The sequence below is a fragment of the Ochotona curzoniae genome, unplaced genomic scaffold (genome assembly GCF_017591425.1).
Source record: "Ochotona curzoniae isolate NIBS_2020 unplaced genomic scaffold, NIBS_Ocur_1.0 contig_3819, whole genome shotgun sequence".
Lineage (NCBI taxonomy): Eukaryota > Metazoa > Chordata > Mammalia > Lagomorpha > Ochotonidae > Ochotona > Ochotona curzoniae.
This window is the reverse complement of record NW_024466004.1, coordinates 5,608,649-5,634,188: the sequence shown is the minus strand read 5'-3', so window position 1 is coordinate 5,634,188 and position 25,540 is coordinate 5,608,649. Positions and strand designations below refer to the sequence as shown.

At 52.9% G+C, this 25,540-nt stretch overlaps 1 protein-coding gene across 4 annotated transcripts; it reads left to right on the top strand.

The window, feature by feature from the left end:
- The first annotated feature begins 1,972 nt into the window (after positions 1-1,972).
- Positions 1,973-25,419, top strand: MOCS1 (molybdenum cofactor synthesis 1). 4 transcript variants are annotated; one of them, XM_040983319.1, is made up of 11 exons: positions 1,973-2,109; positions 7,267-7,402; positions 8,634-8,801; positions 17,762-17,926; positions 18,787-18,848; positions 19,123-19,234; positions 19,502-19,614; positions 19,976-20,086; positions 21,962-22,082; positions 22,431-22,478; positions 24,009-25,419. In XM_040983319.1, the coding sequence occupies exons 1-11, from the start codon at positions 2,008-2,010 to the stop codon at positions 24,767-24,769; spliced, it is 1,899 nt and encodes a 632-aa protein (XP_040839253.1). In that variant the 5' UTR covers positions 1,973-2,007; the 3' UTR covers positions 24,770-25,419. The 4 variants fall into 4 exon arrangements, with proteins under 4 accessions (XP_040839253.1, XP_040839254.1, XP_040839257.1 ...); XM_040983320.1 differs by having other exon boundaries at positions 1,973-2,136; positions 7,276-7,402; XM_040983323.1 differs by having other exon boundaries at positions 22,431-22,493; positions 24,009-24,141.
- Positions 25,420-25,540: the final 121 nt, after the last annotated feature.

Below are 25,540 nucleotides of genomic sequence, written 5' to 3'. Positions count from 1 at the left end.
GAGGGAGAGAGATCTTCCTAACTGCCATTTCATCCCCCAGCTGGATGCAATGACCAGGACAAGGCCAAAGGCAGGTCCCAGGGGCTTCCTCCAGGCTTTCCACATGAGTAGTAGGGATTTTAAAACCTGGGCCACCCCCCCCCCCCCCACACACACACACAGACATACGAAACAGCTTTTCCCAGCCCACCAGCAGGGAGCTGGATGAGAAGTGGAGCATCCAGAACATGAACCACCATCCACATGGGATACTAACATTGCAGCTAGCAGCTTTACCCACTATACTGTAATACTGACCCAAGTATAATGATTCTTCGTATATGATCACGGAGTGGAAATTACCTCCTACAACCTTAGCACATTTACATCTTTGCTTTTCAGAGAGTAGGAATAGTCACTTCCACCATCCCCAATACTACAGAATCTTGATTATATAAAGTATAGAGATTTGACTCATTGGGTATGGAACCCAGTTTTGCCAGTCAATCAGCTGTATGGCCCTGGAGAGATTACCCAGCCTCTGCACCTCGTGTTCACCCATCATCAAGTGCACATTCTGTCCCATGACTTACATATTCAGTGATGCTCAGCATGGTGCTTTGTAGGAAATATTCCAAAAAATGATGCCCTCGCACCCCTTGATTTCTTTGCATAAACTCCTTTTGATCTAGGACTGACATTGTTCATGTCCTATGGAGGCACAACTGGAGAAGTGTACCTTAAAAAAAAGTGACCCTTGGGAGTTGGAACTAGGAAGCAGCAAGCCGTGTGAATGCAGAGTGGATCTTGATTTTAAAATGCTCAGTTTGGGGGGGTCAACATCGTGGAATAGCAAGTGAAACTGCCACATGCAAAGCCAGCATCCCATGTGGGTACCAGTTCATACTTCTTCCAACTGGCTGTTCCACTTCTAAACCAGCATTATTTTTCTTAGATTTATTTGTATTGGAAAGGCAGATTTACAGAGGATAGTAGGATCATTCTTCCATCTCCTGGTTCAATCCTCAAGTGACAGCAACAGCTAAAGCTGAGCCGATCTGAAGCCAGGAGATTCTTCTGTGTTTCCCACATGGGTGCAGAGTCCAAAGGCTTTGGGTCATCCTTTACTGCTTTCCCTCCCAGGCGACAAGCAGGGAAATGGAGCACCCAGGACACCAACCAAGATCCCCGCACCTGCAAGGAGATTAGCCAATTGAGCTATTGCACCGGGGACCAGCTCCTACGAATAGCCTGGGGAAAGCAGCAGCAGATCGCCCAAGTGTTTGGTCCCCTGCACCTGTGTGGGAGACCCAGCTGTAGTTTAAGCCTCCAGCTTTGGTCTAGTCCCAGCCATTCTAGCTACTTAGAAGGTGAAATGGCAGATCAAAGACCGTTCTCATCCTTTCACTTTGTTTTTCAAATGTCTTCTTAAAAACCCAAGTGTTTTGGTTAAAACTCGTCTAATATCATCAGAGTGGCTGGTTTAATTCCCAGCTCCTGACTCCAGCTTCCTGCTAATGCAGGCTCGAGCAACTGGGTTTCTACCACCAACATGGGAGACCCAGGTTGTTTGTCACTCCTGACTTCCAGCTATCCGCCGGCATTTGGGGAGTAAATCAGAAAACACAGATCTCTTCGTGTCGCTCTCTGCTCCGAAATAGTTATCAAAGCTGATACTTACTAGTTTAATTTTTCAGAAATTTTGCATTGCAATATCTATCTACATATTGCATTCTAGGTAGTGGCTAGCTCTCTTGACTCACACCACAACTAGAGGAGGGCGGCAGACAGACGCGAGCTTCCTCGACCCAAAGCCAACTTCATGCTTCTGCCCCTAGAACGCTTAACTGGCGCGGCCCGGAGAGGAGCGTGGACTACAACCCCCAGAAGGCCGTGCGGCGCGGCGCCCTTGCCGATTGGCTGTCCGAGCCCCGTCCCTGTCCCGCCCCCGCCGGGGCGACGGGGCGGCGAGTCCTGGGCTAGCGTGCTCTTCAAACCGGCTACTCTCCCTGTTGACCCACAGGCTCCATGGCGGCGCGGCCCGTGTCCCGGATGGTGCGCCTCCTCCTGCGGCCCGGCACCCGGAGCTGCAGCTCGGGGCTCCCGGTGTCGCAGCCCCACCCCGGCGAGGTGAGCCCACCTAACCCGGCCCCAGAAGCACCTGCCTGTGCTCGAAGGCCACTTCTGGGCTCGCAGGACTGGGTGGAGTGATGGCCGGCCGGAGGGGAGCCTGGTAGTGGGGCTGTCCCGGGGTAGGGGGACCCCCCAGACCTTCCTTCACACCCCTGAGGGCCGGGTTGCTGTGTGTGAGCAGACGCCCCTGTGACACCGTGTCATCTCTGTGCCACCAGCAGCCAGGTGTCACTTTGGACCCACAGCTGTGTGGCTCGAGCCTGGCTTGACGGCGGAGTTCCTGTTTTCTGTTGGGAAGGGATAGAAGCTGGCCTCATCCGGGCAGGGGGCTTCCTGCGTCCCCCCCCCCCCCCCCAAGCCTTTGGGTAGCAGGATCCCTGGCTCTTTGTACCCCTTGGAGTGCTTCCTGTCCTAGTCTGTTGTTGGTTGCTTTGCTCCTGGGGTCAGGAAAATGTGCCTGGGAATACTTGTTTCCTGGAAGTCTCTGCCAGTACTCTATCCTTCTCCGTCTTGGCATCCCTGGGATCACTCGCTGGTCCTCCCCTTCCTGCTCTGTGATGGAGGCAGGCTGCCCACACCGCTGGTATTCCTACGGGATCCCCAGGTGAGCTGGACCACCGGCAGCAAGTATAGACCTGCTCAGTGTCAGCCCTAACTTTCACGGGGCAAGGGGAGCTGAGAGGACTAACAAGGAAGGGGCTGTTTTGCATTCTTATGAGCTGCCGGTGTGGGTGCCTGGTTCTTCAACACAGGTGTTGGGGGTTCAGTTCCGTGAAGGTCACAGACCTCTAAAGCTGAGAGGGTAGGGAGCAAGGGTAATCGGGGTGGGGAAGGGAGCAGGAATTGGAGCCCCAGCACCTGTGCTCTGCATCCTCCATGTGGGGTGACCCGCAGAGAGGTTCTGCCTACCCTGGAGTGCTGCAGGGAAGAGGGGTCGTGTGGGAGAACCGGGACCCCAGAGCAGGATGCTGTGCTTTGGATATAGCCCCGCTGCTACCGAGGGTCTCTGTGGAAAGGAAAGTGGGATTGGAAGATAAGTTTGTTTTGTGGCAATTTTTCCAGATCCATGCATTTAAGAAGTATGACAAAGTTGATGCAAAGTGCATACTGTGGCAAACATTATGTATGGATTTCAATTTTTTTTTGTACCAATATGAACGGACTTCCTATTTTTTCCGCAGACTTCTTGAAGGGACCCTTATATACGTTCAACCACTCTGCAGAGCTTGTCTTTTGGCCAGAGTAGAGGTGGGGCTTCTGGTCTGCCTGCCTGCCTTCTTTCCACACGGGTTCGTCTCTCACACTTGCTCCAGAATGGAAAGCTAGTCTGGCATTGTGAGTTGGGTTCAGATGTGAGAGGGGTGTGCGAGGTATCTGGGAACCAACAGGGAGGACAGTAGGAAGAGGCCCTTGGAGAGCCCTCTGGGACAGACCTGGTGGCTTCCACACATGGGAAAGGAAGTTGGCAGAATGCGGGACTGGCAGAGGCACCTGCTTGCTGGGCTGAGCAGGATGGCCAGGCCATCTGCTTACAGGTTTAGCCTGGCCCAGGAGGACTACACTACTCCTTTGGGGGCTTGAGCCCCTAGCAGGCTCTGCTGGAGTACCAAAATGCTGGCCTGAGGCCCTGAGCCTCTGCTGCGGAAGGCAGAGGCAGGGAGAGGACAGCTTGGGGCAAGGCCAAGGCACCCAGCCATTCAGGTTGCAGAAGGAACATGCTGACCAGAGCTGGGTTATGTCGGATGAAAGTTGGAGAACAGGGCTGGTGTGGGGGACAGAGAAGAGCTGTGTGGAGTGGGGGTTTCCTCTTGACGCCCAGCCCACCCTGCATCCCATGTTTCTGTGTAAATGTGATCATCTTTGCCTAGAGCCAGGGTGGGGGTAGTAGGGGAGGGGAGAGAACGGGATGGTGTCTGGGTCCTGGCTGGCTCCTCCCATCTCACAGATCACCCCAGCACAGGTTATTTCTGAGTTTGGAATGCGCCATTCTTCGCCCCAGTCTCTACACCGGAGGGCTCTTTGTGGGGCTGGCCTTTTACCCTTTGGACCAAATACACTTGAAGTGTTCCCTTAACTAACTCCCTTGTAGCATCCTTGCCCATCCCCTACCCCCGTGTTTCAGGCTTCACCATGCCACCCCAGCTTACACTGACAAGAGGTAGCCATATGTGTAGTGCCTGGCTACTAGCCCTCGTACCCGGGCCCCATGGGGAAGCTCCTATTTCCCTAGTCCTGCCTTGGGTAGTGGGGCCACAGGTCCGCAACCCCCTAGCTTCAGGCCACCTGCCAGTGATAGAAATGGAAGGGGTAGTCACAGCACACACACGAATATTGAATGGGTGAATGTCAAGAACTGTTTTAATGAAATAACAGTCGTTCTCCGAAGACCTGCTATGTGCCAAGAGCTCCTCCAAGCCAGCTAGGGAGGGTGATTATCTCACCTTGGAGAGGAGCAACCTGAAATTTGCGGTCCTCAGGCCACTTGAGGACAGCTGGGGCCAGGCTTGTAATTGAGGCATGCCTTCTCCAGAGCTCTCAGATCAGCACCACAACCACCACCACCGGATGAAGCAGTAACACCTGATGTGGCCAGCACTTCCCAGCCCTGGCTGCAGAGTAGAGCTGGGGCGCTCCAGTGCGTCCCAGGCTGCAGATGGGGCTCTGTCATCAGGCCTGGGAGGCTCTGCAGGTGGTTTTGATGTGCTGGCAGGGTTCAGAACCACAGCGTTAGGTTAGTCCTTTTGACAGCAAACCCCAGCCCAAATATGAAGGCTTCTATGTAACTAAGGTTTGCATACCCCACCTTCCCTTTGATTAGAGACAGGTCTGTCCATTGATGCACAGGTCCCATACCTGGTACCGATGCACAGTAAGTCAGGACAACATCCCACACAGAGGAAACTGCCTGGGGCTCTGGGAATGCGAGTAGCTGGGGGCTTTGTCCTACCCCTTCTGTTTTATCCTGTCATTCTTCACTCTGAATTCTGGGTTTCTTCCACTGCTACAAGTAACCTTTTCTCTCCTAGAAAATCCAGTAAATGAAAGAACAGCCCAGCATGATAGCCCAGTGTCTAAATCTTAGCCTTGCATCTGCTGGGATCCTATATGGGCACCAGTTCCTGTCCCGGCTGTCTACTTCCCATCCAGCTCCCAACTTATGGCCTGGGAAGGCAGGAGAGGATGGCCCAAAGCCCTGGGACCCTGCACTCATGTGGAAGACCTGGAAGAAGTTCCTGGCTCCTGGCTTCAGATCAGCTCAGCTCTGGCTGCTGTGGCCACTTACAGTGAACCAGCAAATGGAAGATCTTTATCTCTCCTTTTCTCTGTAAATCTGCCTTTCCAATAAAAATAAGTCTTTAAAAAATGAAAGAACAAAAGTAGGACATGAACTGTTGGAGAGCCAAGGCAGGGAGGAAGCTTGTCCTTACCCAAGTGAGGAGTGAGAGAGTGTGTGTGTGTGTGTGTGTACGCGCGCGCACATATGTCTGTGCTTGAATCTCAGAGATGGTGGTGCAGGGTCAGGCCGGAGCCAAGGGCATAAGTCCGTTCTCCATCACTCTCTCCTCCTGTTTATGTTCTGGTTTCTGCTGAGTCATACTCCGTGATCCTATCGCTTGCTCCCAGTTGCTGTGTTTGTGTTGGCTCCGCTCTCACCCAGCATCTCTTCCTACAAAGCATGTTAAGATTAAGGTGAGGCGTATGTCTTGGCAGGAGAAGGGGAAAGGGCCGAGAATGAGTGACAGATGACTACCTTGCAGATAGCTGTTGATGGAAGAAAGGCTGCAGCTGCACCCTAAATCAGGGGTGGGGCAGTCTCTGGAATCTGGATTTGGGCCAGGGGCATTCTTGGGTACAGGGCATTCTCTGCCCTACCCCCAGGGCACCTGTGGATGGACTGTGTGGTTATGGGGAGCAGCTGCCTTCTCTGTGCTGCTGGAATTGCAGGGGCTGTCGTTCAGGGAGGTACTGTAGTTCAGCCCGACACTGTGAGCAGGGCTGCTTGGAGGGGATGGGGAACCTCTGAGTACACTGAGGCCAGTTGGGTGGACGTGGAAGAATCCCAGAAGCACCCACCTCGACACACTTTTACTCATGTCACTTGTATCTCTGAGTGGACTAGTGGCCCTGCATCTTGTCTGCACACCTCAGTTGCTTGAACTTGACCATACAGTATCCCCAGAGAGCTGGATTCAGTTGCTGTCCAGTGGATTTTGTTTCTTACACTCTGCAGATGGTTCTGACGGGCAGCCAGGGCTGAGGCTCTCTGGGAAGGCAGCGTTTCTTCATAATCCTGTGCACAAGCATGTTGGTTCCCTTGTATCTGTGCAATGCCTGAAGTCCACTTTCCATTACAAGCCACCTACCAACATCCTGACTCCCACCTTGGCCTGTGTAAGGTTAAGGAACCTTCTCAGTGTGGCTGGTCAGACCCAGTTCACAAGCCAGGAACTCCTACCCTACTTCAGAGCCCTGTCTGTAGACCCCACCCCTCCACCATGGATGAGCACCAGGGCTACAGCTGCTTTGCCCTAAGGGTCCCACAGGGATAAACGTGGCCATCGTACCCACCTTGGCCACTCCCTGGGCCATTAGTGGAAAGAGTTTACAGCTTGGAATTGGGAGATCTGGGCTATATTCTTGTTTCTGCCCAGGGTTCTTGGGACTGATCCCTCTGCACCCAACCCTATCTGAGCCTTAGAGAATCTTACAGGCTGTGGCAGGAATGGAATTGTTTGCTAAACAGCACCACAGGAGCAAGAAACTGTTGGCCTTTGTCATGACACAGGCTTGTGCTTTAGGTGGGGTGCAGCAAGGTGGAGTCCCGGGGAGAGTGAGGGTGGCCCCTACCCACCCCAAGACAAGTCTGGGCCTTGTTTGAAACCTCCAGCAACATAGGTCCCACCAGACAAAAGACTCCTAATCCTTCCTCCTGGCTCTGGGAAGGATGCCCATTTCCACTCACCTCCCCTGCGCCCAGGGGCTGGACCATCACCCAGGCTGTGGCACTCTGGGCCAGGCTGTAAACATGTAGATGGTGAGAGTGGGGATATTGGTCTCTGGGCTGTCTGGCTGCTGCCCAGGGGGCTCTCCCCAAGGGCAGGGCCCACTGTCTTCATCCTGTCCTCGTCCTGTCCTTGTCCTCCATCCTCCCAGCCCCTGCAGGAGCCATCCACACGCAGGCAGTTCCTGCGGGAGCATGTGGCCCCCTTCTCCGCCTTCCTCACAGACAACTTCGGCCGGCAACACAGCTACCTGCGTATCTCCCTCACCGAGAAGTGCAACCTCAGATGTAAGTCACCTCCCTTGCTCCGAAGCCCTCTGCACCTCCAGGTGGTGCCACTTCCACCCTGGCACCCTGTGTGAGACACATGGGTCACAACTGAGTGTGATGGCTCCCCAGATCACAGCATGGTGGCTGGGTTCAGGACTGAGGTCAGGTCCTGCACAGCTCACTCCTCGGGGCTGCTTCCTCCTGTCTCCCAGCCATTTTGAGTTGGGGGTGGGGATGGGGTGGGGGACATTGTGAACACTTGCAGTACATGGCAGTGCCCATGGCAGCACTGTTGACTGCGGAGACACCCTAGCTCTCAGCCAGGCCAGTACACAGAGCGGGCAGCTCTGGTGCTGTGTATTCCCCTCCCCACCTTCTCCCTCCTCCCTCCCTTCTTCCTTCCTTGCTTTCCTCCCTCACCCTCTTTTGTACCACTTCACCTTTCCCCTCCTCTTCCCCCCCTTTCCTCCCTCCTTTTCTCCCTCCTTGTTCCCCTCCCTCCTGTGCTTTCTCCCTTCTTTTCTCTGCTCTTTCTCTTTCTTCCTCTGTACCTGCCTGCAGAAATGTTTGCTTCACAGTTCAGTAAACATTCACATGGATATTTAGCAAATGTTTAACAAAACAAAACTACACCAGTCCATCCTCATGTTCTCAGTGTGTTCTCATTTGAAGAATCCAATTCCAGCTGGGTCACTAATCTGACCTGTGACCCACTAGCAGGCCCTACCCCCACCTACTCTTAGTAAAACTGCCCTGAAAGAAGTGATGGTGAATGAAGGTGCCCCCTCCCTTCCACGTCCTGCCCAGCTCTTCCGCCTGTGACATGGGGACAGATGGCAGCGGGGTAGGCTGGGGAACACTCGTACACAGCCTCTGCTGGGCCATGGGGTACCACTCCTTTCAGGGCACCCATAGTAGGTGATAGGGAGAAGGGTGGACAGTGCCGGTACGAACAGACTCTGAAGCCCTGGCCTTTCTAGGCAGACCCTGTCCACCAGGCCTGCCTCTTGCTCTTGGCCCAGCTTATCTGTAACCCATAATCTCATTCCCTGCAGAGGGATGTTACAGCCAGCTGGGGAGGGGTTGCTTACATTTCAGAGACCCGAAGGCAGGGTGAGGATCTGTACCACCTCAGCTTGAAGTGTCTAGTTGAAGTTCTGGGGCCTCTGGGCCTGCTGGGAGCTTGGGAGCAGGCAGTGTCTCTGCCTCCATGCCCATTTCTACCTCCTCATCCTCTTCCTGCCCTCAGGCCAATACTGCATGCCCGAGGAGGGCATCTCCTTGACCCCCAAGGCTGAGCTGCTGACCACAGAGGAGATCCTGACGCTCGCCCGGCTCTTTGTGAAAGAAGGCGTGGACAAGATCCGGCTCACGGGCGGAGAGCCGCTCATCCGGCCAGATGTGGTGGATATTGTGGGTGAGTTGACCAACTGGCATCACTGCTCCTCCCAGCACCTGTCAGCATGGCTGCTCGGCAGCTTCTGCCTCCCTTCTTGGACCCTGGCATCAGTGTGGCACCTGGGCACACGTTCACTTCATCCGACGGCACCCTTGGAGATAGGTACCCTTGGGAGTCCCATTTGGATGAGCAGATGAGGCAGGCAGAGGTTGAATAACCCCCCCCCCCCAAGGTCATAAGCCAGTCCATGCCAGGTCCCGATGCCTAGCTGTGTGTTTTGGTTAAAGTCTTTGCCGGCAGGTCACGTGACCTGGCTCCTGCTGCCATCCCTAGCTGTTCTTTGGTGCACCTCACAGATCACACAGCTGGACCTGCACACTTGCTGGTCCCCTGGCCAGGAGCTCAGAGCTCGCTGCTCCTCTTCCTTCAGATCTGCTTGGTGTCACCTCCTTGGCATGGCCTGCTTACCTCGGTGTGAGGTATCTAGCATACACATCCCCGTCACTCCAGGAGCTTGACAGAGTCCTGGGGAGAAATCTGGAGATCAGCACCTGTTTTAATGTTTTGTCATCCAAAAATGATTTTTTTAAAGATTTATTTTTATTATTATTTTTTTTTTATTGGAAAGGCGGATATACAGAGAGGAGAGACAGAGAGGAAGATCTTCCGCCCCATGATTCACTCCCCAAGTGAGCGCAATGGCCGATACTATGCCGGTCTAAAGCCAGGAGCCTCTTCCAGGTCTCCCAAGCGGGTGCAGGGTCCCAAAGCTTTGGGCCGTCCTCGACTGCTTTCCCGGGCCACAGGCAGGGAGCTGGAAGGGAAGTGGGGCTGCCGGGATTAGAACCGGCACCCATATGGGATCCTGGGCGTGCAAGGTGAGGACCTTAACCACTGCGCCACTGTGCCGGGCCCAAAAATGATTTTTATACTTCTAAACTGTACATTGTGTGTGGAGGGAGGGCAGGTGGAAGGAGAGATACTGCTTTATACTACGTGAAAGCTATTTGAAATCCTAAGTTCAGTGTCTGCAACAAGGGCCATGTTGTAAAGCTGAAAATATTTATTCTCCAGACTCTGCCAGGAAGAGGGTGGCATCCCCCTGCCATCTCCTCTCTTCATAGCATTTCGCCCCTCCTGACTTGATGGTTTTGGTGGCACATTTGTGTTTTTCATTGTCTCCCTCATTAGTGAGTGTGGGAGCTCCTGGGTTGCTTCTGGCAGGTTTTGCTCACAGCCGTGTCCCCAGCCCCTAGCACTATGCCTTCTATAGAGTTGGTGCTCACTTGTATTTGTTGAACCAAATGTATTAAAAATGGGTGGAAGTGAAGACCGCAATGCAACACAGCCCATTTGGATCTTAGTGGTACCTCTTACCAGCAGCAAGTCTTCAGGCTCCTTTTACAAGGGGCCTCGAGGCAGTGATGGGATCTACCTTTTGGGACTGACTTGCAGAAGAAATACAGAAGTGCCTACCACATACAAGGGTTCTGTGGAACTGGCCCTCAGAGCCTTGTGCCACGTGCTGCTGCTAAGCCCCAGGAGCAAACAGGGAGACCTTTCCTTGTGTGTTCTGGGTGATGAAACCAAGGGCAGTGGGGCCCCCGGTCTTGAGTTATCAGCCCCTTGCCTGCTGCTCTGGAGGACCCTCCCAACTCCTGCCCTGTCCACTGTCATTGGAACGCCTCAAGAACCTGTACTGTACTGGGACACATAGGAAGGAGCTAGAGCTCCTGCTGTGAGACCCCACTATGCACTGGATGACAAACCCCTCGAGTGGTTCCATTAGTGCACTGAACCCCTAAGCAAGAGGTGCTCACAGTACTAGAATTGCCCCAAAGAACATCTCAGGGCACCCTGACATCCTCCTCCTGTCACCTTCCTTGGCACCAGCTCCTTCCCACACCCCCGGTTCCTTGCCTTGGAATCCTGCCATCTTTCCTGGCTGAGGCCAGCTGACCCTTGTTCCAAGCAGCTCCTCAGTGCTAAATAGCAGGCTAGCATCCAGGAAAGCAATGCACCTGCTGAACCGGGCTGGTTGCCCGGCCTAGCCCTTTCATCCAGCTCTCTTCCTATACATACTACCCTCTGGCATGGGCTCCACCCATGCCCTGGCGAGAACCTGAGGGAGGGGTAGGGCACAGGATGGCAGGCTGCTCAGTCAGGCACAGGCTTGGATATGTGGCTTTTCACAGCAGCCTCTGGCCTGCCCTTTAGGTCGAGTGGGAGCCAGGTGAGCTGGCACCACTGTTCCCCTTCTGCCACTGCCTGACCCCTGTGGAGCTATGCACAGCCCTTCCCTGGGCCTCAGAGCCCTTGTCACCAGAGTAGCCACCCTTCAGGACCTTTCCCACTGTGATGGTTCATGGTTATTGGGCCTGGCTGAAGACATGGGGGTAGGAAAGAGGTGGTTGCCTGGTAGACATCAGTTAGGACAAGTGTCCTGTCTTGGAGGGTCCCTTCAGGATGGTGTGGGCTCGGGGAGACAGTGTACATTCCTCCTACACACTTCAGAAAGATGGGACTGCAATGGCTTGAGTTGCTGTGTGTACCAGCCCTGCACATCCTTCCCACTGGCCTCTGATCTTCCCCAGGAGGGGTTGCTTCAGAGTAAGCTGGGAAAGGGCTTGTCAGTAGAAGTGGGAGGAGGACTGGGCCAAGGGAGGGAAGGCTGCTCACCAGCTGTTGTGCCCAGACTCCTGGGTGAGAGTGGTGAAGGACGCCACCCAGAGGGCATTATGAAGGCGGCTGAGCCTGCTGCTCCCTCCCTCTCTCCTCTGAAGCTCCGTGGGCCCTGGGGCTGCTGCTGGCTGCCCGGCTGTCCTGGGAAAGCTTTGGGATGCTTGGCTCTTGGCCTCTGCTGGCAGTCGTCTGTGATGCCCTCCCTCAGCTCCCTGGCCTCTTCAGCTCAGCCCCTATGTGCCCTGAGTAGCAGGCATTTCCCCTGCCCTTTTCTGCTGAGCAGTCTACAGTGGTGCTGTCCACTAGACTACCCCAGAGGAAGGGCACCGTCTGGAGACGGATGCAGCAGCTGCCAGCCACCTGGAGCACTTGAGCGTTTGACCCGTGGCTGATGAGACTGGGGACTTGGATTTGTCATTTTATTCATTTTGTTATACTTTAATTAATTTAAACAGCCTCATGTGGCTAGCAGCTGCCATGTTGGAGAGTGAAAGTTAGGGTTTTTTTTTTCCAAAAAAAGTAAGAAGGGAGCTGAGTGCACAAGCACTTACCTGGTGCTGAAGGAGTTTGCAGGGCCCCCGATTTGGAGCCTGACTTCACTGTTGGAAGAACTTGACTCGGCTTCAGCCATTCCATGTGGCAGCTTTTGCTTCCCCTCACTTTGCTCTCCCCTCCCTTCTTCATTTAACTTTTCAAGCTGTTAGTCCATCTTCCCCACCCCCACCCCGACCCCACGCCATTTCCTTCTTTCTTAAAGGGAATAACTACCGTGTTCATAGCTTAAAGCCGCTTGAAGCCTGTGAGAGATCAAATACAATGGGAACTCATGGTGGGTTCTGAAAGAGGATAAAGCCCGTTGTTTGATGGGCTCCATTGATGATCCTTGGCCAGGAATATGCTGCTCATTGGTCCAAGCAGGACCTGACTTACATTATTGTGTTGGGCTTCATGGAAAGGTTATAATATCTTCCATTCTCAAGGAAGTCCATTATCCATCCAGTTTGGGGATAATAGAGAAACTGACAGTAACTCTCAGCCACCTGTGTAACCTCTGCTATTCTGGACATGCACGAATCCCTACCCCTGCCTAGGCAAATCCTCCTGATTTTTATATTCCTCATTTCCTTGCTTTGTAAACTTTAGACATATCGGGGCAGGGGGTAACACACTCTTCCAGAATGCTTTTATATTTACAAAATAAATGAGGTAGCAATACAAAATGGTTTCCCTGTAGCCTCACCCTTTTCCCCTGTTGGCATTTCATGTTAGTATTTGTCAGTTAGTGGACCACACCTAACTCTCCACCCTACTGCACCTTTGTGGAAAATCCTTTCGTCTCCCAGCCTTTATCATTCAACATTCTAGGGTCACACCGAGGGGTGATTGTTCGTTTTTGGTTTTGAGTTTTAGCTTCACATGTAAGGGAAGAGCATGTGATATTTGCCAATTATGTCTGGCCTGTTTCATTCAGCACACTGTTCCAGTTCCATCCACTTTGCCACAAATAACAGGATTTCACTCTTATAGGTTGGAGATATTCCATTATATCTGTCTACCACATTTTATGCATTCATCTGATGAAGGACGCCTGTCTTGTGGATAACAGCCATTCTGACAGAGTGCAGGGACACCTCCTGGTGGTTTGGATTTGCGTTTCCTGACGGCTAGTGATGTTGAGCATGGTTTCATGTCTTTGTCGACCATTTGTCTTTTGAGAACTGTGTTCGGGTCCTTTGCCCATTTTGTAACCGGATTGCTTGTGTTTTGTTGTTGAGCTCTTTCAGTTGCTGATGTATTCTGGATATGACTCCTTTATCAGATAAGTACCTTGGTGATATTCCATTCAGTTAGCTGCCTCATCTCTGGAGAAATCGGACATAACCTCATCTGTCTAATTTTGCTCATGTTTCCTGTGCTTTTGGGATCTTATCCAAGAAGTCATCACCAATGCCAACGTCATGAAGTGTTTCCTGTGTTTTCCGCTCACACTCATAGGTGTGGGTGTTTGATTTAGGTCTTTGATTTATCCTAAATTAATTTTTTTCTTGAAATACTTGGGCTTCTATTATGTTTTGTTTTAACTTCTTACACTCTGTTTCTCTTTCCTGTATTTTAGTTTTAACAAAAATGACTCCTCTTTTTCTCCCTGGAAGGCAAGCACCTTGGCACTTTCTCCCCTCCCTGGTGTCTCCAGCCTTCCCCATGCTTGTTGCGTTTAGAATTTTAGTCCTGGGTTGATTGCACCATGGTCTCTGCGAAGCACATCCTCCGTCTGCTGACACAACAGCTCTCCCCAGCTCTTTCATCATCCAGAACCGCCATGGTTCCAGTGTCTCATGGCTATTTTGTTTTTCTCTCTAAGCTTTTCAAATGCAGGTCTCTGTGTGTGACAAACCCAATTAAATCTAAGATACCAGATAGTTCTGACGATGTCTGAATTGAATGGTAGCTTTATGATACAATTTGAATGCATCTAAAATGTTAGGCTCCATGTTCTTTCCTACAGTGTGTTAAGGACGTGACCTGTTGGCTTCTTACCATCAGCATCACAGTTAAAGCCTGCTCTCAGTTTGATTCTTGTTGCTTTGTAGGTGATCTGTTCTTTTGCTCTGAAAGTTGTTCATGTGCTTCCTTTATAACCTAATTGTCATGAATTTGACTATCATAAATGTGTTGAATTGGCTTTCACTAATCTGTCCTATGACTTTCAGTGAAATTGCTAATACTAAGCCAGGTGTCTTAAGTTGAGGAGAAGGTTTCTCCATTATATTTCCTTTCTGCTGTATGCATTGTCCTTCCGGGAACTTTCATTTCTGCCTTAAGTGACACTTTGATGGCTTTTGTCCTCTGCTGTTTCCTGGGAGAACCGCAGAATCTTCTGACTCCATTTTCTCTTCCTGTGCCCAGTCTTGTGACTGGTTCACTTCCTGTTATTTATTTCTCAATCATACTATTACCTAATAGTTCCTCCTTTTGTTCTGTGTATCATCGCAGAATTGTATTTCATACCGTATGTGTGCATATATATATTTTTTTTCCTTGTACTTATCATTCCTGTCATGCTTGTTTAGTAATTTCTTATTCCTATATTTTCTTGGTGCTTGAAAACTTTAACATTTCTTATTTATTGATACAAAGAAAAAAGATTATGCATTTCATAGAAACAGTTGTAAGAATATTCTCCCTACCTCCTCCTTCCTTTATTGTCTTCTTTTTTTTTTTTTGGCAATAATTAAAGTAGGAGAGGACTTGAGGATCTCTGGTTTAACTGAGAATTGAGGTTCCCTCATGGTTTCAGCTAATCTGTGTGGCACTGCATAATGGGAAAAAGGTTTAAAGCCACATCCTCGTCTTTGACAGAAAGCAGAAAGGGAGGAAAGAAGGGAGTGTGAGGGGCCTTAGGTTGCAGAATATCAGCGGTTCACTTTTTCCCCTTGTGTATCAGACAGCTTTCAGTCACTACAACTATCTAAGACAAACAACTTAGGAAGGGGGTTTATTCTGGCTCCACTTTGGAGGTTCACAGGCCTAGATCCGGCAGGTCTCAATGGTCCATTCATCTCGTGGGACTAGAGGATGGCCATGACCCAGTACGTGCAGAGGAAGGATCATGGGATGAAATAGGAAACAGAGTGGCTGAGCCCAATTCAGGCTGTGAGAACCATGCATCTTACCAGAGTTAACCTCTAAGGGTGAGCTTCCAGTGCCTGGAGGACCTCCCACTGGGACCACCTGCTAAACTCCACAGTTGGATTAAGCTTCCACCTTCCCAGCACCAGCAACAATGCAGGGCTCCAGTATCTGCAGGAGTTGCACAGCCACATTGTGCTCAGACATTGGCACCCCAATGAATTCCCAGCCTTGCCTGGAAGACTGCTGCCTGGACTGGTCTGGATTCCAGCAAATCCCACTCCCTTAAGTCCGGGCTCCCCTGGGGCTGTGGACATCACCATCGTGGAGGTCTTTGCCTTGAAGAGGAGGCATTCACCACTGGTTGTAACCCACAGTCCTGGGCAGGGGCAAAAAGGGTGGGGAGTGAAGGAGTGAATGCCAGTTTCCCTTCCGGCAGGAAGGGAAAGTCTGTGCCCTAAGTATACCTACTGTGGGCAACCACCACTTGTTTCTTCAGTGGGGAGACAACAGTGAGTATGCCAAGCTGTGCACAGGTGTCGATGGACAAGGGCCAGGACAGAGCTTAAATTGCCTTGCTTTCCTTCTTGCTGCTTATGTTCTTTGCCAGGCACCTTCAACCCCAGTTCAGAGCCGCTTAGTTTGTCTTCCTCAGAACTTCTCAAGACATTAGATTTTTAAGTTTAATGATTCCTTGTTTGTCCAGGGTGGATCTGGTAGTTGATGCCAGCAACCACTGCTCACTAATCTCCCTTCTTGGCAGGGCCAGAGGAAAGCTATTTCCTTTCTTTTGCAAACAATTGCTTTCATTTTTTTAAGAGTTTCATTTTCTGTTAAAGTACATGTTTACTTCAGATAAGCACAAAGACCACTGCTGCTGCTTGGGTAACCGCTGCCGAGCATTGAGCTGGGAGACCTACCTTTGTCCTCTGTCCCCTAAGTAAAGCACGTGCATTTCTTGCAGGCCCATGTTGCAGAATCCATTTTGGATCATCATGTTCCATCATCCACAGAAAATACACTTGTACTCTCTGGATTCTTTCCCACTTCCCTTGTTGCATAATACACTTCATTGTAACTAAAGACTGGCTTATCCATGACTATCCACTTAGCTTAAAATCCTAGCAGTGTTTTTTTTTTTTTTCTTTTTTCTTCTGGCCAAAGATTTATGAAGTTCTATGCAAGGCTTCTCTCCAGCAAAGCTACAGGATATGTATATCTCAGTATTGGATAAGTAAAATCCTTCCTTATAGAATCAAGTTTTAGCTGTAGGTAAGAAATGCAAATATCACCTACAACCTTGTTGATCAAAGATGACTGTGAATGTATTGCCAATTCATCTTTCGTCTGGATTTTGTTGGCTTTCAGTGTTGAGTAGGTGAATTCTCATTCATTTTCTTCTTTTGTATGCAGTTCTGCAAGAAATTCTTTGCTTAATTCTCCGGCTAGCTAAATTTTCTCTTCAGATATGTTCATTCTGCTTTGCACTGAGTTTTTTTCATGTTATAATGACCTATATTTTAATTTCCAAGAGATCTAATTTTTCTTGGTTTTCAGCAAGCAGTATCTGTCCCACTGAGGATATTAACTCTGCTTTTTTTTTTAAGGAATACTCATCTTCGGTTTCCTCCGTGACTACTGCTGCCTGGCAGGTTTCTGGGATGTGCCATACCTCCCTGCATGCCCAGTGCTTCTTGGCTGTGCTGCAGCTCCCGCCGGCCTGGCTGGCAGCACTGCTTCTGTCTCTGCTGCTCAGCCCAAAGTGGAGGAAAACAGGGTGTGAAGCGCTGGTGGGTGCTCACCCGTGGCTGCCCTTACTGTCTACACTGGTGTGTTTGCCTTGGGGTGAATGCTTTTGCTTACCGGGAAAAGCCAGCTGCCCTGCTACCCAAGTGCAGGTCCCCAGCCAAGCAGCACCCTCTGGCCACACAGAGGGGACCCTCTGCTCCAGGGGCTGTGAACTCCAAGCTTGGAGCTTACAGATCTCCTGTCACCCTCTTCCAGACTGCTTCTTGGTACCTTCTGGCTGTGGTCTCCCTCCATCTGACCCCTTCCAGCTTACTTGCTGAGTATTTCTTTACCTTTCTGGGCCATCAGTGGCTATACGGAAGGTTCCCCACTCTGACCTCCACAAGGTGCTCAGCCTGCACCCTGTGGTTACTGTCAGTGGGAATTATAGTTCAACACATGAAGCCTTAGGGGACTCTTTGAGGAACATATGCAAACCAGAACTGCTAGGGAATTAGTTTTAGTTTTTTTAATCCATATTATTTCTGAGCATTTTGGGTGCAGTGGAAATGCCAAACAGCACTTCAACACTTTTGTTTTCCCTTATGCAGGATCTGAGTCCTGGAGTTAAGTCCATGTGGACTTGGATCTGGGTTGTGTGGCTTGAATGATTTGCTCAACCCCTCTTCACCTGCCTTTTCTTCTCTAAGTGGGGATCCTCTTAGTGAGGCTGCATGAGACCCCATGGAGAGCTGCCAGCACAGCACAGATGCTTCTTATTTAATCCTTTGGTCATAGTCTTTATTCTCATGTTTCACATTAGCCAACCCATGTATGGCTTACAGATCCGCAGAGGGCAACTTGAGGCCATCTCCCTTGGACTAAGAGCAAGCTGCCTGATGCCCTGCTCCCTCTGTTGTGCCCTTTTCCCTCAACAGCCCAGCTTCACCGGCTAGAGGGGCTCCGGACCATCGGGGTGACCACCAATGGGATGAACCTAGCCCGGCTGCTACCCCAGCTGCAGAAAGCTGGCCTCAGTGCCATCAACATCAGCCTGGACACCCTGGTGCCAGCCAAGTTTGAGTTCATCGTCCGCAGGAAAGGTGATGGGGACTGGGTCGGGTGGCTGTTCCTCCAGGTAGCTGGGGGGCTGGGCTGGGGCAAGGTGTGGGGCCTGGTCACGTTCTCTAGGAGTGTGAGCTGTGGCAAAGCAGTTCGTACAGCTCATGGTTCTGAGGTGTCAAGAGCTTATGTTGGGTGATGGCCTTTGTGTTTTCCTAGCAGTGTGTTTAGGTTGCCTGGTCTGTGTGTGGAGGAGAGTGGGCAGCTTTTACACATGGCACTGCTGGGGTCTCCTGGAACCAGTTGTCCTGTCAAGCACTCCTCTCCAGACAGGTGGAGGCCACCAAAGGACCAGTGTGGGAGGGCAGGTGTTAGGATTCCCATCTCATGCTGCCACACAGCCATTAGGTATTTGATGGGAGCCTGAATAACCAGGCTGCCCCTCCACCCTGTCCCAGCACCAAGGGGGTTTCTAGAAGGAAACTTAGATTTACAGCCCAGATTGCCCCTGGAGTGAGCTCTGAAGAGAGGTGGGACAGCCCAGGAAGAAAGCAGGCTCCTGAGGTGTCAGTACACTGCCAGCTGGGATCCTGTGGTTCCCAGCACTGTCATTGTGCCCAAATAGAGGAGTCTCTTTGCTCCTTGCAGCAAGCTTAGCCCTGTCTTGCCCCGCCTTGGTTTCTTCCTGGAGGATGCCTGTCTGTAGCCCTGTATTCCCAACAGTGCTCCTTATGACCACAATCTGAATCAAGTAACATCCCCCATGCCCCGCCCCAACAGTGTCCTGGTTTGAGACCACATGCTAACCTGCAGGCCAGTTAGTGTTCAAGCTTTCCCCATGGGGGTGGGCGTGGGAGGAGGGGAGGTTCCTGGACCCTTGTTTCTCTTGCCTCACCCTCAGGCTTCCACAAGGTCATGGAGGGCATTCACAAGGCCATCGAGCTGGGCTATAGCCCAGTGAAGGTGAGGACTCGCCGCTCCTGCCGACAGCAGACTTGCTCCTGGCCCTGACCCAGTTTTCCACTCACTTGCCGTTCACCTTGGCTGGGACCTAATGTCCGGCCCTGACCACTGCAGCCAACCCATACCTCCCACCACTGAAAAGGGGGAGAGAAATCTGTGACCCCTAGGAATCCCCCAACTCACAGAGGATTGGGTGGGAAGGGGTCAAGAATGGGAACCTGCTCCCTACCAGAGAGCAGGACCAGCCCTCATGGCACCATTATGCCCTGACCAGGTGAACTGTGTGGTGATGCGAGGCCTGAATGAGGATGAGCTTCTGGATTTCGTGGCCTTGACCAAGGGGCTCCCCCTGGACGTGCGCTTCATAGAGTACATGCCCTTCGATGGTCAGTGGGCCAGGGGTGAGGAGGGAGCAGGGAGAATGTGGCCAGACCTGCAGGGTACGCTCGCCCTGGGGTGTGCTGCAGGGATGGGAGCCCAGTGTCCTCTCAAAGCTGTGTGTGGGTGAGGTTGGAACTGTCCATTCAAGCAGGGCCCCATCTTCCCCACCACGAGCTATGGAACAGACATCTATGCCATGTGGGAGGGTGGGCTTGGAGACCCCTATGCCCCTTCAGCTCTGTAATCCCAGAGCTCCCGGCCCCCCACCACAGGCAACAAGTGGAACTTCAAGAAGATGGTCAGCTACAAGGAGATGCTAGACACCATCCGGCAACAATGGCCGGAGCTGGAGAAACTGCCCGAGGAGGAATCCAGCACAGCCAAGGTTAGGGAGGAGGGCCAGAGAACCAGCAGGGGTGCTGCGGTGGGACCATGGCCACAAGGGTAACTCCAGTCAAGCAGGAAGCCTCCCGGGACCATCACGGCCAGCCAGCCGTTCTGTGCAGGGGGTCAAAGGAGGCTGGGCGTGAGCAGTGCAGCTGCAGGCCCAGGCTGTCTGCAGCCTCTAAGGCCCCAGGACCCCTTGTGCCTTTCCTCCAGGGAATCCAGGCCTGGGCAACTCACGGATCAACCACAGAACCATTGGTGTGGGAACAAGCTTCCTGGGGGCTTCTCACATCATGGAGGGAACACACAGATCCCAATGCTCACCCCCCCGCCCCTCCCTTTCCCTCCTTCCCACTCAGGCCTTTAAAATCCCTGGCTTCCAAGGCCAGGTCAGTTTTATCACGTCCATGTCAGAGCACTTTTGTGGGACTTGCAACCGGCTGCGAATCACGGCTGACGGGAACCTCAAGGTGAGCATCCCCCTCCCCTCCCCACCTCTGTGCTCCCTGACCAGAGGCTAGTTCAGCAGAGTACACTGGGTGGTTTGTCAGATCTGGGACGGCGCCGGTCCAGTGCCTTCTGTTGGGCTGAAGCAGCTGCTGGGACTCAGGAGTCCCTCTCCTGCCCTTAATGCTGAATATCAGTACATACTTTGCACCCAGCCCCATGCTGGGAGCCCCCCACCCGCTCACCTGGGCCAGGGCTCAGCTCTGAAGGCAGCATCTGCTCTGCCGCCATCCAAAAGCAACATCCCATGCAGTCAGCCCTGTGAGCAATGCCAGGGCCAGCAAAACTTAGACCAGAGGAGGCACTGTGTGTCCCCATCCTCCCATCAGTGTAATCATTTGTCAGGTGTGGGGCTGGGCAGGCAGTAAGGGGTTGCAGCAAGGGGCCTGGGGCAGACCACATGGACCCAAGCCTTGAACTTGGGGATAGCAGGAGGTGTGGGCGGAAGGGTGTGTGTTGGTTCGCACGGCTTTGGCAGGAGCTAATCAGAATCTCATGCATGGAGATATTGCAGAGGACTCTACACCCAGCCCTGCATGTCAGCAGGATTGCAGCACACTGGGCCCAGTTACAAACACGGGGGACATGGTAAGGCCCTGTCCGTGTTTTAGCAAGAGTGAGCAACAGGTTGGATCTGTATCCTGGAAAGCTGGTTATCTGGCCCTTGCACAGTGCTCCCCAAGTATGAGGGTGCTAGACGAGGCTGGGAGGGAAGGATCAGGAAGCTTGGTGATGCCTGTGGAAAGAGGGAGGGATAGAATCTTGCTGGGTGGGAGGCCTTGGCTCTGGCTCAGGACTTGGGGTGGAGGAGGTCAGGGCTTAGATGTATGCAACTTGATGCCCAGCAGGTTGTAGAAAAGATAGGGGCTTCTCTGGGCTGGAGGTGGGGTCTACATCAGGCCAGCACTAAACTACAGCTGGGATTCTGAGGATGGAGTCCAAGAGGCTTCTTCCAGGGTGGTGTAGGGTGAATGGCATTGTCAGGGATGGCTAGGCATTTGCGGCAGCAGCATGTGGCTGTTCCCACCTGAGCCAGCAGGTGGAAGGGGAAGCAGTGGTGCCACTGAAGCCCAAGGAAGGGAGTTGGCACTTGAGATCTGGCAGGAAGCAGCCGCTGCCAGCTCTCAAAGCTGGGAGGAAGCAGGTGCTGAGCTCCACCTTTCTTCTCGGCCTTCTCTCTGCTAGGCGGGAGCGAGCTGGAGGGAAGCCTCATAGGGTGGGATGTGTAGTGGGAGTGGACACCGAGGATGGTGGGGAAAACTAGTTAAGACCTACGCCTTGTGCTGTACCTGCCGTTGTACCAGCTCTGCCCTCGGGGTTGTTCTGATGGCCTCTGCATCCCTGGTGTAGAGCTGGCATGTGGTGCCTCACAACTGAGCCCATAGCACCCATCTTGCAGGAGATAGGGTGACCTTATGAAGTCATCTCCATCAGTCCACAGTAGAGTTCATGGCCTCTGACAGGTGCATGGACAGGCAACCTGTTTGCAGAGGGACTGAAGTGAAACATGATGCCCAGGCTGGGTATGGGGGTACCACTGGATCTCATGATGACAAGGCCACCCCATCCACTGTGGTAGGCCAGCTCGTTCTGTAGGGTCCCCTGAAGGAAACGTGACCCGGGCGTCAGATGCAGGCCTTGGAAGTCGGTTCTTATCCTCCTGGCCCACACCGGTATCCCTCATTTCCAGGGTCTTGCCACCAGTGTGTTGCCACTGTGGGAGGCTCTGGTGTACTCCTGCTGATCCACAGGTCATTTGCATGAGCTGCTCAGACTCTTGGAGGTCACGGCTCACAAGTAAGGCAGGCTTGCTGTCCTCTCCCCACCCCCATACACAGGTCTGCCTCTTTGGGAACTCGGAGGTGTCGCTGCGGGATCACCTGCGGGCAGGGGCCTCAGAGCAGGAGCTGCTGACCATCATTGGAGCTGCTGTGGGCAGGAAAAAGCGGCAGCACGCGGGTAAGGGTGGATGTAGGAAGGCCGCACTCAGTGGGGAGGGGCTCTCAGCAGCGGGAGTACAAGCATGGAGCATAGGGAGAAGCTGGTGGGACTCCTACCTGGGGGCAAAGGCTGCCCAGGAGGGGCACCGTAGACCCTCTGAATCTGTTTTTAGGGGTAGAGAGGCAGGGTGTCATCGCTGACGTAATAGATCAGGAGGATGGGGCCCTGGGCGACCTTGTCAGGGTACATTGAGGATGCATCCCAGGGGCTGTGGGACCACTTCCGTCAAGCCACCCATCTCAGTAACCTCCTCTCCTCACCCTCATTCTCTCCCCACACCCCACCCCCATCTTTCCCTCACCCCAGGCATGTTCAGTATCTCTCAGACGAAGAACCGGCCCATGATCCTCATCGGTGGGTGACCCATCAGTACGTAACCGCTCACCCTTGTCACAGGGTCCCCCGGGTGGGGGAGTGGGCCCCTGCCCTCAGGTACCCCTGGATCATGTATCGCACCCTGACTTTTCTTGCTTCTGCTCTTTCTCCCTCTGCTTAGCCCTCCACATCCTCAGTGCTTTTTCTCCTCTCTGCCTCAGAGATGGCCAGCCTGTCTCATTAAAGAGCAGGCCCCTGATGAAGGCATACCATCCACCCACCTCTTTACTGCAGCCTCTCGGCTTCGTTGCACCACCAGGCACTTTCCCCTCTGTAGGAGGGACCTGCCCCACGCACGTGGAGCTAAACAGGAGCTCCTGTTCAGTGTGTGATTGTGCATCCACGCTGGCCAGGACCAGGGGCAGCTAGCTCAGAATGTCTGTCACCTTTCATCCCTGGGGCAGAACTGGCCTGGACCTCAGTATCCCAACGTCTGAGTGCCAGGGAGCATGCCTACCTAGGACTTGTCCTGTGCGGTAGCATGCTCCCAACAGAAATGCCCGTCTTACGAAGCCATATGTGGTCCCCAATCCTGGGCACCTGACTGGGCTACCATGGCTAACCTCGGTCTGGGCCCCTGAAGGAGGGGGAGGGGAGGCTGCAGGAAGTGGAGGTAGCCCAACGGCCATCACTGCATGGCACCTTGCCTCCCATCCCCCAAGAGGAAATCACCATCTTCCTTCTCCTCCTGCCACTGGCACTGGAGTCCCCTCTCTGGACCCCCATGCTGATGCAGCTGCAAAGTGGCAGGGAGTGGGGATGCTGAGGTTCTCCCTGCTACCCCAAAAAGGGATGTTGCTTTTGGTGTAGGAGCTAGGAGTAGGATAGAAAGCTATGGAATTTCATTGTTCCCAAGATATACTGTAACCACTAGCATAGTTTCTGTAAAACCAGTTGCCTAGAGCAGGGCCTCTTGGCTGTTTGTGTAAACATGAGTGGCTTGGGACCCTGTTCCTCCAGGTTCTACTATGGGAGTCCAGGTGGGATTCTCCCACTTTAATGAATCCCCAAGGTAGTGCTGGCCCTACTGGTCCTGACCACACCTGCCAAGTACCCAGAGCCCCCTGGACTGGCAGGCACTGCATGTGCTTTCTGGCTACCCCCGGAGCACTGGAAAACCATGATCTTAGTTGAGATTTTGTCCTTAGTATATCATCTGAAACCTGGAAGATGGTGGTTATGAACGCCTCTCAGTGATGTGGCAATAAACCTCCCTGTCCTTGGTCATTCAGGGGAGTTTCCCTTGAGGGGTCACATGCTCCAGGCTTCAGCCTTCAGGTGCTTCTCAGAGCCCTGAACATGACTGGGTGTGTGGGGGCACCCAGTGGGTGAGCCTACACCAGTGCCCGGAGTCCAGCAAACCATGAGCATTCACTGTCTGCATGTTTCTTATTGCTGCACTCTTTTCTTCTCTGTTCCTTTTCCCCAGCAGAAAACAGTCAACTTGTTCACATGGGGATAAGGAGATAGTTGGGAAACTTAAGACTGCATTTTCTCCTTGCCTTCCAGCATTGTTTCCAATGCCACGAGCTTCCCCACAAGCCAGACTAAGCATTTTCTCCTGGGACCCCCGCTGTGTTCAGGGTCTGAGCCGCCAAACGAGTTTCTCCAACCAGATGGTGACATCGTGGAAAAGATACAGTCACCCCCAGCCCCATACCCCAGCCCAGCAGTGGCCAGGCTCTGGCTGCCTTCAGAGACACTACAGCTCCCATGTACACTCAGATGCCAACTCCAAGTGCCTTAGCTCAGCATCCCAAGCCCCTGCCACCTGCTCTGGACCACTGCCAACTTCGGACCAACTCACTCACGTGGACTCTGAAGGACGGGCCGCCATGGTTGATGTGGGCAGGAAGCCAGAAACAGAGCGGGTGGCCGTGGCCTCGGCTCTTGTCCTCCTGGGCCCTGTGGCCTTTGAGCTTGTCCGTCAAAACCAGCTAAAGAAGGGAGATGCCCTCCTGGTAGCCCAGCTGGCTGGAATCCAGGCAGCCAAGCTGACCAGCCAGCTGATCCCTCTGTGTCACCAGGTGGCCCTGAGCCACGTGCAAGTGCAGCTGGAGCTGAAGAGCACAAGCCACGCCGTGGCCATCCAGGCAACCTGCAGGGCTCGGGGCCCCACCGGGGTAGAGATGGAGGCACTGACCTCAGCTTCTGTGGCTGCCCTTGCCCTGTACGACATGTGCAAGGCTGTGAGCAGGGACATCGTGGTGAGTGAGGTGAAGCTCATCAGCAAGACGGGCGGCCAGCGAGGCGACTTCCACCGAGCTTAGAGCTCCCACAGCATCTCAGGCAGCAGCCCAGCCAGGAACAGAAATGGGAAGCACCCAAGAGCCAAGGAAAGATGTCAAGTTCTTGAGTCCCAGGTCACCGTTTGCTTTCACCAGGAGGAACCTGAGATCAGCCCTGTCCCTTGCCACTAGATGACTTAGAGTAACGTGTGGGGGCTCCTGCACAGAGGATCCCGGCAGGCAACGCCAGGGAGAGGACTGCTGGGACTCGCGCTGCAGAAGGGAAATGCCACCTTGCTGCCAGTGGCCACCAAGCCCACAACGTCTGCTTCACATTTTGGGTTTTCTCAAGTACTTCCCTGGGAGAGAATTAAGGGCTCATTAAACATGAAACCCACTGTGAGGAGGAAAGCACAGGCTGGCTTGCAAAGTGTCACTGCTTTTCTCCAGCAGCTGCACCTGTTCATACCACACTGTCTTTGTCCGCCCTGCACTCCTGCCACCAGGATGTACACATGAGGGCCACAGTCCCTAAGGCACCCCCGGGCTGGCCTCAGCTCACGCCTGGCCCTGCTCACTGCCATTTTACCCGCACCAGGACACTTCAGGGAAAGAAATGGAGTCGAAGATGCCTTCACATTCACAGTGCAAAAAATAAAGCCACGCTGCTACCTTTGGAGACATGAGAACAAGGATTGTATGTGTGTACACTGAGTGGGTAAGGAGAAGAGGGGAGTAGGGTCCTGAGCTGCCTTAGGTCCATTCTGGAGAGAACAGGTCAGAGACCCTGCAAGGGCCCAAGGGCTACCTCCT